This window comes from Heloderma suspectum, chromosome 1 (assembly GCF_057233095.1).
Source record: "Heloderma suspectum isolate Gila_16-S chromosome 1, 16-S_ref, whole genome shotgun sequence".
Classification (NCBI taxonomy): domain Eukaryota; kingdom Metazoa; phylum Chordata; class Lepidosauria; order Squamata; family Helodermatidae; genus Heloderma; species Heloderma suspectum.
The window spans coordinates 374,303,199-374,316,120 of NC_139458.1; the positions used below are offsets into that span (position 1 = coordinate 374,303,199).

Sequence of the window (12,922 nt, forward strand, 5' to 3'; positions counted from 1 at the left end):
CAGTAAAGTCCTAAACATGTTTACTCAAAAGTAAGTTACACTGACTTCAATGCGATTTACAGTTTTAATATACAATTCGTGGCATGCATCAAACAGCTCAACCAATGGTAGGAAGCTGCTACGCAAGCGTCTTTCTGAGCCTGACGTTCCGACAAGCGACAGAGAGTCTAACTCCCATTACGCAATGCGTTACTACTGACTACATTGCCCAGGATGCAACGCTTCCATACAAAGGGGGGGAGCATTAGCAAGTGGGAGAAAAAGGCTGGCTCTATACGGCCAATCAACACCTCCGATAATTGTGTGAAGCATTGCGTGATGGGGTTGGTAGTTTTCTGGTCTCCTCGCCCTTTTCCCCTACCGCCTGTCTTGTCGACCACGCCCCCTATTGTCGCTTCAGTCGTTCGCGCAGGCGCAAATTAACAATCGCGCTCCGGCCGGGGAAAGGCGCTCCTTCTTCGGGAAGGGTGCTGCGCCGGTTCCCGCGCGTGCGCGCGTGATTGCGGAGCTGAGCGAAAGGGGCGTAGCCTCTGCTATGGCCGGCCCGCGCGGGTGGTTGTTGTCAGTCCCTGGCAGCGGGTTATGGCGACGGCGGTGGTGAATGAATTCTCCGGGCGGGAGAGGGAAGAAGAAGGGCTTCGCCGCCTCCAGCTCCCCGACGCGGGCCGCCGGGGCCTCCCCTTCTCCCTCGTCCGCGGCCGGGCCGGCTCCCTCCGCCCAACACCACCAGCAGGCGGCGGCGGCGGCTTCCCCTCACAAGCGGAACCTCTACTACTTCTCGTACCCGCTCTTCGCCGCCTTCGCGCTGCTTCGCTTCCTGGCCTTCCAGCTCGGGCTGCTCTTCGCCTGGCTCTGCGAGCGCCTCTCCCGCGGCGGGGCGCTCATGGCAGCCGCCAAAGGCACCAGCAGGGCCGGGGCCGCCGGGGATGCCCCCGAGAAGGTGCGAGCCTGTCACAAGCGCGCCTTCGAGTGCATCTCCACGGCGCTGCGCATCGATGAAGATGAGACGGGTAGGTCTGCGGGAGGTGGACGGCTCCGGCAGCGGCGGGAGAAGCAGAGCAGCTGGTCGTGGTCCCCGCGGCGGACAGCTGGAGAGAAGCGGGGGCGGGGGCGGTGCGAGCGAGCAGGGCGCGGGGGGCGCGGGGAAGACGCCTCGGGGTGGTTTCCAGTGTCCGCCCTCCTTAGAGCAGAACCATCGAAAGGAATGGGGCTTCAGTTCGACCGACGCTGGTTGCGACGCTCGGCCACCATTGCCTCACGCTTGTCAGCTCATAATGTAGGCTCGCTGTTCGCGAATTCGTCTTAGCCATCTTTTAAACGCGGTCCGACAGTGACGAGTCAAGACCGGGCTGAAGGAGCCGTCCCCGTTATTAGCCCCTCACACCTGGCCTACATCGCTTGATGCGGATGCCCTATTTCTTCTCTTAAGCCGCTCATTTGTGTTCTCAACGCAGGTGGTTGAAGAGCGGTTTTTGGGCTCCTCCTTTCAATCTCTGTGTCGTTTTAATTTGTGTTGGGGTTGTGCGTGCAGACAGCCTTTGAATGTATCTTGTTAGTTCGATATGAGTACATAACGGTTGCTATTATGTAGTTAATTGGGGGTGGGTGGGATTTAGGAGGGTTTATGGCCCCAGAGAGGCAAGACTGGTGGTGTATTCACACTGTATGGAACCCAAGGGCTCATATGTGTGAAGGATGTTGACATGAAGGACTTGTGGGTGGAGTCCATTTGAGGGCGGGTTTGCTCTGTGGATCTGAAAGGGACTTTGTGCTACTCCATTAGTCTCTTTGTTCTCCGGGTTCAGCTTGTACTTCTGGGGTTTCATCACATAATCCCCCTGGGTTCTTTTGCTATCTTGTCTATACTGCATGTCAAACTTAAGTTTCTAAGGTTTTAGATTATTTCCGTGGCTGGCAATGCGGAGGAGGAAAAACAATACCTGTAGAATATGGAGGCAAGCTATCCAGAATGGCCTTTTTTTTCTTTTTCTTTTTTGGTTACTGTTGTGCTGGTACAGTCACCTAAGTAGGAGTTGCTAGTCTTATGAGAAACTATGTGAACCAAATTCAGAATTACAGGCTGCGACTTGTGCTGCCAGTTTACAAAGGAGTAATTTCATGTTTTCTGACAGTGATGCTCTGGGCCAAAGATGAGCCATTGATAGAAGCTTTTTAGAAACTTGTTATCTAAAATCTAGATTCTTTTAAATGTCTTCAGCCAGTAACAACTCCACAATGTAAATGTGTTGCAGGCCAAGAGAAAATTTTAATGTTTTTTAAAATAAAAAATAAAAATCACTTTTTAATTTAAATCAGATTTATACTGAGTCAGACATTAGTTGATTCTAGCCCTGTACTGTCTTGTACTCTGACTGGCAGTGGTTCTCCAAGCATAGGTCTTTCTCAAACTTTAAGAAACTTTTAACTGGAGATGCCAGGAATTGAACCTGGGGCCTTTTACATGCAAAACTTATACTCTGGTGTCAAGCAGTAATTTAGTGTTACTTATTTCTGAACACACATTTTAGCATTAGAACAACGTATGTATAAAAACAAACTAAGTCTGATATTGCTTTTTTAAGAGTTGTTGGGGAACATGAACCTTACAGACAGAATTGGATACACTTATGAAAGATGTCTTGTTTCTGCTGTAATACCACAGTTGTATGCCACTTCCATTTTCCTCTGGAGCATCAGATTTGTTTTTTATCCCGCCCTTCTTCCAAGGGTCTCAGGACAATCTCATAGTTCTCTCCCCTGCCTGTTTTATCCTCACAGCAGCCCTGAGAGGTAGGTTAGTCTGAGAGTGTGTAGCTGGCCCAAAATCACCCAGTAAACTTCATGGCTGAGTGGGGTTTGAACCTGGGTCTCCCCAACCCTAGTATGACACTCTGACACAGTGTTCCCCACCATGTTGCCCTCCAGATATTTTGGACTACAGCTCCCAGGATTCTTGACTATTGGTCATGCTGATTGGAGCTGGTAGCAGTTGACGTCTAAAACATTTGGAGGGCACCGCATTGCGAAAGAGTGCTCTAACATGTTGGCTCAGTATACAGTTATATTTTGCTTATGAAGAATCTTTTAATGTTCAGTTCAGTATCTGATTTGTTGCTTGGAAGGCATTCTCAGGACTTGCTAATTACCCTGCTTAGTTGTGGTTTTCTCCCTTTTTTTTGTGGCTTGACTTGCTTAAGCCATTTTGAGCTATTTGCTTTACAGGTGCTTTTCTATGGTATTCCTGATCTAAATTCATGGCCCATGGTGATCTAGCCTTCTATTCCTGTGTGGGACTGGAATGGGCAGCCTTTGGTCCTTCTAACGTGGATTCTGTTATTTCTGGGTGTTAATCTGTTGGTGCTTTATCTGAACTAATTTTTAAAAAGCCAGTGTGGATTCATTGGCTCCTCACTCCCTCTTAAGTTCCAAATTTTCTTTTTCTATCCAAATACTTCTATAGTATGTGAAAGCAGCCAGAGTAGTGTTAACAGCATGTGTTTTCTGAATCTGAAAGTCATCAGTTGTAATGTCACACTAGTAATGAACTTGTTAATGGTCTTAGTATACTCACTATCTCTTATGTCAGCTCTTCAACTGCATATCGGGATATTGTGGACCTCTCTTGCAGGCTACTGTGCTGAGATAATGTGTATGAAGCTCATGCAGCACTCAAAAGCACTATATAAAAAAATTCTATGTATTTCTTGAAGTGTAGCTGGCTTCCGTGCAAATATTTTGCAGTTATGCTGTTTGTTCAACAAACTTTAATACTGGGAAATTTTGATGGTTATTTTGGTAAACCTGAGTGCCATAACACCTTTTTGTTGTTAAGGTAGCTGGGAGTGCTCTTTGACTAGATCTTTCACATCTTGTATACTGCAGCACAGTTACACAGACTCCGTACGGTGTTTGTAGTTTTGATTACGTGCTTTTTCATAATGAAAAGAGTGCAACCAACTTTTTTCTCAGCAGGACAAAAGGAACAAGCTGTTGAATGGTACAGAAAGGGGATTGAAGAACTAGAGAAAGGAATAGCTGTACTAGTTACTGGTCAAGGTAAGCTGCCGTGTTTGAGCATAATTTAAAAATTTTGAGTGAAAAAACAGTTTGGAGGGGGGGATGGAACAATTCAGCAAAACACATCTAGTTTAACACTTTTTGTGTAGATTTTTTAAAAAAAAACTATCTAGCCATATTGCCATGTTCTTGTGCCAAATAAGTTTTCCTGAGGTTACTTGCTGTCTGCTTTGTGTGTATTTGATAACAGGATTACCAACTGATAGGAAGAAAGGAATGTTAGCTTCCTCTTATGCCTATACCAGTAGTGTGATGTGCAGAAATTAGCATGTGAAGCTTTCCACAGTATGGAAATAAAGTTTATCCCCTTCCAATGCCTACACAACAAGCTGTTAAAGGCACAGCTACAGTAACAGGTTGAAAAGTTGACAAGTCTAGTAGTAATTTGTTTACCTTGTGGTTAAGGTTTGCCTTAAATTATACTAGATTAATTCTATTTCAGGCCAGTAAAAGACTGAATATCTGACCGGTACACCGTGTCCTGAACTGATCCTGATTCTGTTCTTGTTAAATGATGCCGATTTGCAAAGTGGGATGGAACAAATTTATGGCTCTAATTGTCTAGGTATCAATCTTAAACAGTGTTAAACCCAGTTTGGACAATCATAAACCATGGTTTAGAATATAAATGTTCTATCCAAAATGTGGATAGGTTATCATGATTGCAGCTTTAGCTTTTAGGAACTATTTGGAACACTGAGAGGCTGCTTCACTTTGTACAGCCTAACACATTGTAGTCCTAAGCGCCACAAATGCAGATGATCCAAAAGGAAGCTTTATGAACGAGGAGATTTCCTTATGGATAGTCTCTGCACGTATTGGCCTTCACGCTGGAGCACAAATAAGTGTCAACAAGAGCTAAAGCATGGGAGAAGAACTCTGCAGTGTCCAGGTGTCCTTTTCCACTATCTCCACCTGGTCTTCATCATGTCTTTTGCCTCTTAGCTCTTCAAAAGAGCAGAGTGCAGAAGACTAGGAAAATGCAGAAAGAATAAAAGTTCTCCTGGATACTGTACTTATGTGTTTGTGGTTCGTTTGTGGTTGGGGATAGTGTCTGGGTTCGGACAATCGTGGGGGGAAAAGAAGCCATCATGGCTTTTCCCCATGCACCATTTACATGCATGCCCCCATGTACCATTTACCTAATTACCTGCGCTGCAGTGTGGGTTGGTGTGTCATCCAAACGCAGCATGGCAGGGGTGGCTTCCTACCAACCCTACAACCCACAGCGTGCAGTAGGGGTTGTAGGGTGAGTTTGAAGCCCTCCACTGCACCACAAGCTGGGTTTGGACAACATGCTAACCTGCACTGCAGCATGGATAATTATGTAACCGATAGGGTTGGAGGAAGAAGCCACAATGATTTCTTTTCCTCCTGTGGTCATCTGAACCCCCCAGTGAGTGTACTGTCCAGTAGCTGTTTTTAGTTGAATATTTATTTTGAATGGATAACATGGATCCAGTGCTGGCTTTGGAATTTTGAGGGCCCTTGGGCAAGATATCCTCAGTTCGCCCCCCTCTTCAGTGAGTCTGTCTTCTCATCATCATTGTCATCAGCTCCTATTGCTCCTCATCTTCTTTCTCATTGTTGCTACCATTTGTTTGCTTGACAGAGAGCCAGTGAACAAATAGGCAGTGGCATCTGTTGTTCCTCCTTCTCACCACCACCATTGTCTGGGCCAGAGTGCAAGGCAGGTGAACAAGCAAGTTGGAATGGTGACGAGGAGGAGCAACTCCAGGGGTGGTTTTGTCAGTGGGCCCCTGCTGGGGTTGGGCCCTTGGCAGGTGCCCAACCATGCCTACCCTTGATGCTGGCCTGCGTGAATCTGTATATTTTGGTTTAGTTATGGTTGTGATTCCACTGAGCTTTTCTGATGATGGTTCATCTTGTTGTTCTTTGAGGGCAGGGCGGGAATAACATTTCAGTCAGATTTTTTGCTTCAAGTTCATTTAGATACCCTGGTATTGACATTTTTGTCTTTGCTCTTAAAAGAAAGATTAATATTTCAAATACAAGTTTATTTTTGATGCCAGAAGGCATGAGATTTATACTAAATTAGCTCAACCAATATATTAAAATTGCAATGTAGGTGTGAGGAGGCTAATGATTAACATTAATATCTTACTATATTTTTAATTAAAGTATCTTGGGGTCAAATATAAGCATTTTGAAGTATCATTGATTTCCACCAGGGAGAATTAAGCACATGTTTTGAAATGTTAAGAGAAAGTAGAAAATGCATATAAGGAACAAACTAATTATGCATATAGCAAAGAAACATAACTGGTATGTACATGCTCTCTTATTACTGAGTTCATTTGCATCCCTCCCTCATATGTGCAACCGTCCCTAAAGAGAGAAGAGCATGTACAGACTTGTAATGATAGATAACCATGCAGAGCATCATGGAAGGTTTGTGTCACGTCAGTCACTTCTAGAGGCATTCATGTCTTAAGTCAGTCTTAATTTTGATATTTCCTTCAAATTCTTTTGGTAGAGTATAGGACAGACATTGCTGTTGTAACTGTTCCTGAATATTTAACTTTCTCTTTAAGGAGATCATTATGAACGAGCTCGCCGTCTCCAGTCTAAAATGATGACAAATTTGGCAATGGCCAAGGACCGTTTGCAGCTGTTAGGTACTACTTAATATTGTTACTTTAGAAAACTGTAGAAATTATAGTTACACAATGCATATATTTAAGAATTTTTATTGATGGAAAGAAAAAAATAACTTGAGAGCCTTCTGAATTTTTACTTTTTGAAAAGAGCATCTCAGTATTAGATTTTAACTGCATAGAGCTTGTGGGTACACTAACACAGATACAAGAGTATTGTCAGGGTTTGGCTTTTTTTGTAGTTTAAAAGAGATGTAGTAAAAACTAGAATCTAGACTGCAAAAATCAGAAACTAGAAATGTAGGGTGACACTGCTAGAGCCTAATCTGCTCTTTGAAAAAGTTAAGATTTATCTGGTATATTAAGGGAGGAATGCTATGGCCACTAGTCAGTGGTTAGATGGCCACAGGATATGTGGGTTTCCAGGAACCGACCTTCCCCCCCTTTCCGCGCTGCCTCGCAGGCAGCTCAGAATGGCCCCGTGCTCTGTGCTTGGAAGAGGAGCGCGGAGTGGAGAAACGGGGCATTCTGCGGGATGTTCCGGGGTGGGGACGGTGGAAATGCCAGTACGAGACATCCTGTGTGTCATCCAGCAGCCTCCTCCCCCACTCTGCCTTCCCGCAGCTAGACAGCCGAAATCGGCTGTCTAGCCATAAATGCGGGGCAGCTGAAGCACAGAGGGGACGATTCCCTCCGTGCTTCTCCTGCCCTGCATTGGATAGGCGGTTGCCTATCCCCATAGGATTGTGCCCTTAGGGAGCAATCATATACATGTTTAGACAGAAAAAATTCATACAACTCCCAGCATCCCCCACTGGCTGGGGGATCCTGGGAGTTGTATGACTTTTTTTCTGTCTAAACGTGCATAAAATCGCAGCCTTAGTGGAGGGCAGCATAAAGGGGAAATTTAGCAGTGGAACAGACATAGAAGAGCCTTCTGTGGAAGTTAAAGGTAAAAAAAATAAAAATTAACTATAAATCAGGCATATTGATGAAAAGTGTTGAATTGTTGAACAGACTGATTGTTTGGAGTCTTAATTCAAAACTATAGACCGTTCTAAAATACATCCTGAGCTTAGGAATGGGCTGTTTGTTCATAACTGACAGTAGTTTTAGGAGCACCGAAAGCAAAGATGAACATAAATGGGAGTCCTTTAAACCCAGGGTGGGGAACTACTGTGTCCCCAGAGGTCGGATTGCCCATGGGGAAGTCTCATGCTGGCCATATGCTTGCTGTGGGTGGGGTCATGGCCCAAAGTGGGTGGGGATACTGCCAGCATGCAAGGCATTGAGCTGGTTCCTCGAAGAAGTGCTGTCTCCGTGCCTGCTTTGCCCACTCCACATCTTCACCAATTAGAGATAATGTGGGGCAAGTGAAGCTCTGACTAGGCCTGCTTCTGGAGGACCTGCTTCTCTGGGTCCAGGCTCAGTTACAGCCAGCTTCACCTGCCCTGTGCCTTCCTGCATTGGACATGGGACAGGTGAAGTACAGAGCTGTCCAGCTTTCCTGGAATGCCTTGTGGGCCGGATTGGGGAACCTCATAGGCCACAGGTTCCCCACTGCTGCTTTAAACCAACTTGCACATTGAGAGAAGCAAAATAAAACTGGTAGCAGTTGCTCAGCTAATTTACACTGTGCTGGATTGAATGGAAGCAACCTGCATTGTTTTGTGATGACATTAAATACCCTAGCTCTTCCTTACTTTGGTTGTGTGATATGGTTTACACAGTGTAGGCAGAGCTGTAGGTGGGCTACTACTGTGTAGTTTTGGCTCAGGACTCCCTCTTCATTTACTAGGCATGGAAAGGGCTTAACAGAAAACTTGCATGGGGAAAATTAATTCCTTTCATGGTTTATTCCACTTTTGTGAAGTGGGGCAAGGAACAGCACGTTTTCAGGGAACTGACAGCACATTTGCAGGAGCTTTAATTAAGACATAGCGGTTGCCAGCCCATAACCTTAGTTTTGTTTAGTTTCTATTGAGATTGGAGGAGTTAAGATGTTGTAAAATTGTAACTCATGCATGTTGCCCGAGTTCACTTGTTTCAGTCTGTCTGAAGACAGGTTGAATTCCTTGAAATCAAGGTAGTTAAGGCTGTATACAGACTTTAAAAACCAGTGGTGTGTTCTTTGTGGAAGCACACTCACTGCATTTGTGGCAGACATGAAATCTTCTTCCCAGGCATAGGAGCACCTTTATGTTCCTGTTTGAGGAAAAGCGAGATTTGCACAGCACCGATCAGCTGGTGACAATCTGTATTGGACCCAGCCCTGATCCTAGAAGAAAGTAAGTTCCTTAGATTGGCACAGGAGGCAGCCAATCTGAAGGGAACTTTTGTTCTTCTAGGAGCAGGACTGTGCACAGAGCTGATTGACTGGCCTATGTGTCAGTCAAGGAGCTGTTTTCTCATCCCACCTTCAGCCAGTTTCAGTGTGCAGAAAGAGGGGGAAAGCCTTAAGCAAAAGCACCAAACAAACATTTAATTGAATAATCATGCCAGGAGCATTAGAAACCTAAAACAAAATGGCCAACCTGCCTTAAGCCTGGGACAACTGGCCTTGTTACATGCACAGCTACAATATAGACATGAATGCAGAAGCAGGGTTTGCCACAGAGCAAAATAAAACAAAAACGCACAAAAACTTGCACCTCCTCCTGTTTCTTTGTAACCTGTATTTATTTATTCAATACATTTCTATACTGCTTTTCTGCCAAGGTATGCAAGGCGGTTTACAATTTTAAAATACTGAAACAAATGTTACCAAAAAATCCCCAGTAAACAACAGAATATAGTCCCTTCAGGCTGTTTGAAGGTCTCTTCAGGAGCTAATGGCATGTGTTCCCTGGCCTTCCTCACTTTTGCTCTCCCTTAGGGCACATAGATTTTATCTATTTCTTTATTTTATTTAGATGTTTATATCCCATCCTAGTGCCTGTGCACTACTTGGAGGGACCGAAAGCAATTTAAACCACAATACAAAACCATAAACTCAAGAAAAATACAGTACAAATACAGAGGCAGAGACCATGGGTTGGATCTAGCAAAATCTTTCTGCAGATGGAAGGCTTTTGAGCTAGTGGAGCTTTGCTGCTGGCTGAAGGGGAGAGGAGGAGGAGGCAATATTCAACAAATCCTCCCTCCCCCCACAGTCCCCTATGTCCTCAGAAAATCTGCAAGCAACAACTTCCAAGAAAACGAAGACTCTGTATGCAACTGTCATGAGTATAGCAGGGTCTTCTAGATGAAGAAATCCATGTGTTATATATGTCTACAGTATACACAGGAATTCTCTAATGTTGTAGATCTCCTAACATAGAAAACTTCATGCTACACATTTTGAGTAAAACCTTAAAGCATTTTGCTCCAAAAGAGAAATATAAGGGTTTTTTCAGTGTCCCCCCAAATTTCCAATTTTTTCATTAGAAAATTTGAAAACAAAGCCCTGGGTATGTGTAGGTTTGTGGAAATGGAATAAACTTTCCCACTCCCCAGGCTGTCAAATCTCTACTGTCATCACACTCTCCCTTCTAATTGCTCTAAACCCAATTCTTGTGTGAAGCCTTTGGCTTATACCAATTGAACCAAACCCAGCATAATTTACTCATCCTCTGCCCCTCCCTCCCCTCCCTTTGTTGCCTTCCCCCTCCTCCTCCCAATGTCTACATTCAGATTGTATGGTCTTCAAGATGGGTACCTGTCTGATTGTGTTACTCTGTAAAGCGCCCTGTAGATCTGTGCACTATATTAATAAAATTACAAGCAGCAGCTAGGTTTTTCTTTCTGTAGTGGGCTTCCTATGTAACATGTGCAGTCTTGTGTGGCTTTTCAATTTTAGGAATTGAAATCATATTGTATTTTGGAAAGTCATCTGAAATTAGTCTGTTCTAGATGGGGGGCAGGGGAGAGACCAAGAGGCCTAGTTTTTCTAATCCTAAATGTTCAAAATCTGTAAATAATGCTTTAAATAATTGCTGTAAATTGCTTTAAATAATGATATTGCAAATAATGATTTCCACTCTCAATATGGTACATTTGGAATTCAGACTTGTATTTCCATTCTAGTTTCTAAACTCAAAGGGTAAATTGCTGTACTATTTTCTAGCCAGTCAATTTCTAAAACTGAGTAAGAAGCTAAGGCTACAATTCTAGCCAGGCTTGCCTACTGTGGAGTGTGTTGCATTGAACTCAGTGGGACTTACTTCCAAGTAAACATGCATACGATTTGGCTGCAAGACTTGGACTTGAATTGAAAAGTGTCGTGTGTTTCCCACTTACATTTGGGTGTATGGGTTTGGGCTTTATTTTGGTGCTTGGAAGAAATTAATGTGGCTCCCCTTAAATGGCCTTGATTTGTAGCAAATGTTACCCATAAAATATAAGTATTATTTGTGCATTCTCCAGATTTTCTAGTTTGCTGTTCACAGTCAAGAAAAAGAGAGAGCCATACTAGACATGGCATACAATTTGAATGTCTCTCCCCCCACAGCCATGTGTGTTTGCAGTTCAAGCCTAATCTCTGCCATGTACTCAGTTTCTTGAGAAAATTGTTCTTTGTGACTAGCCAGTTCCCCCAGCAGCCATTTTATGACTAGCCATGTCCTCCATAGCAGCTGTTTTGTTGGGCCTCTGACAGTTCCTCATATTTCCAAATGTGCCCATGGGCCAAAAGGGTTGGGGACCCTGCTGTAACCAAAAGCAGCCTCATGGGGCTACAAATGTGAATAGAGAAATGGCATTTGGAGAGAGTGCTTAACGCTTCCCCTCTGGCTATTTTTTTGCTTAGAATTATAAACCTTCCCTCCAGCTGTACTGACTGCCCAGAAAAACGGCCATAGGGGGAAGTGTTAAGCAGCTTTCCCCCAACCATACCTCCACTCAAACCTGCAGCCTCCTGATACTGTTTTTTGTTTAAGACGTACATGCAATCAATTGCATGTTACATCTAGTTTAGACCAGAGCTTACTAAATATTTGAAAAAATGAGTGATGGATGTAAGTACTTGAAGTTAAGTAAAGCATTATGGTTGGTATAGAACTTCTTTTAACTAACTGTTTGATGGCCATTGACAATATGTAACCTCTTTTTTTGAAAGAGAGGACTTTACAAGAATGAGAACTTATATAGCTGTACTATGTGCTGAGTTAATATAAGTTGTCTTTTTATGTATGAGATGTCCAGTTTAAGTGGCCATTCCTTTAAGCTAGACCCATACCTCTTGTTCCTTCCTTCCTTCCTTCCTTCCTTCCTTCCTTCCTCTACTCCTCTTCACTTCCACCTTCAGTTGCATGTGGGGAGGGGGAAAGCCCCCTTTTCCCCAAGACATAGATTAAATTTAACGTTTGCTATTTTTGTGGAAGGCTCCCACTTACTCTTGCTCCTTTCTTCTTGAGATGGGGGCTTAGGGTAATTTAGGGTCCTAGTGAAGGTTGCAGTTGTAGCTAGGTGTTAAGGTGCCTTTGTTTCATTTTTGCTGCAGAAGACTTAACATGGCTACCTCTCGGAATAAATTTGTATTAAGATTCCTATGCCAGAAAATAGACCCTTGACAGCATGAACCTATGCATCTCTATTCAGAAAAATCTCACTGAATTCAATAGGACTTACTCTCAAGTTAAGCATGCTTTTGTAGCCTGAAGGTCAGGGCTATATACAGGCCTGAAAACTATTAACTTTAACTATGCACTATATTTGGGGGAAACTGCCTTGGACTTCTTAGAATTCATATTGAAGCTTTTATTAATAGGACTTTAGGAGAGTTGTCAACTATTGTATATCATATGTTAGCAATGGCCAATGTATAGAGCAAACATAGCATCATACTTAAACATGCCTTGTTTATAGACACCAGACCCCATCTGGTTGAAATTTGATGTGATAGAAGAAAACCTCATTTAACTTTGAGGAGTTTGCTGATATGGCTTCATAGTGATTGCTTAAATATTTCACAATTAACTGGCTGAAATGCTGGGGCTGATAATGAATATTCCTCCTTTGATATGCCCACAAAATTTGAAATGTGGTTTTGTTTGATCACATGTTTTTGATGCTATTGCTGAAAAGTTTATTCATTATTAGACTCTAATATTAAAGAGCTGACTGAGATCACATGCCTCACCTCTTTAGGGAGTAGAATGCAATCATTAGTTATTAGAGATTAGCAAGAGGAGGGTTTTTTTTCCTGATGAACGGAACATTTGAAATTTCTGTTTCGCCTATTCTAGCAA

At 43.5% G+C, this 12,922-nt stretch overlaps 1 protein-coding gene across 5 annotated transcripts in view; it reads left to right on the forward strand.

Moving 5' to 3' along the window:
• The window catches only part of SPAST (spastin), a 49,960-nt gene continuing 37,038 nt past the window's right edge, over window positions 1–12,922 (forward strand). For 2 of the 5 annotated variants that reach the window (XM_084828310.1, XM_084828312.1), the window contains exons 1-3: window positions 1–1,010; window positions 3,970–4,056; window positions 6,633–6,716. In XM_084828310.1, the coding sequence (XP_084684436.1) occupies window positions 602–1,010; window positions 3,970–4,056; window positions 6,633–6,716 (580 nt within the window). In that variant the 5' untranslated portion in view covers window positions 1–601. The remainder of the gene's footprint in view (window positions 1,011–3,969; window positions 4,057–6,632; window positions 6,717–12,922) is intronic. The other 3 variants (XM_084828311.1, XM_084828313.1, XM_084828314.1) reach the window with 2 other exon arrangements.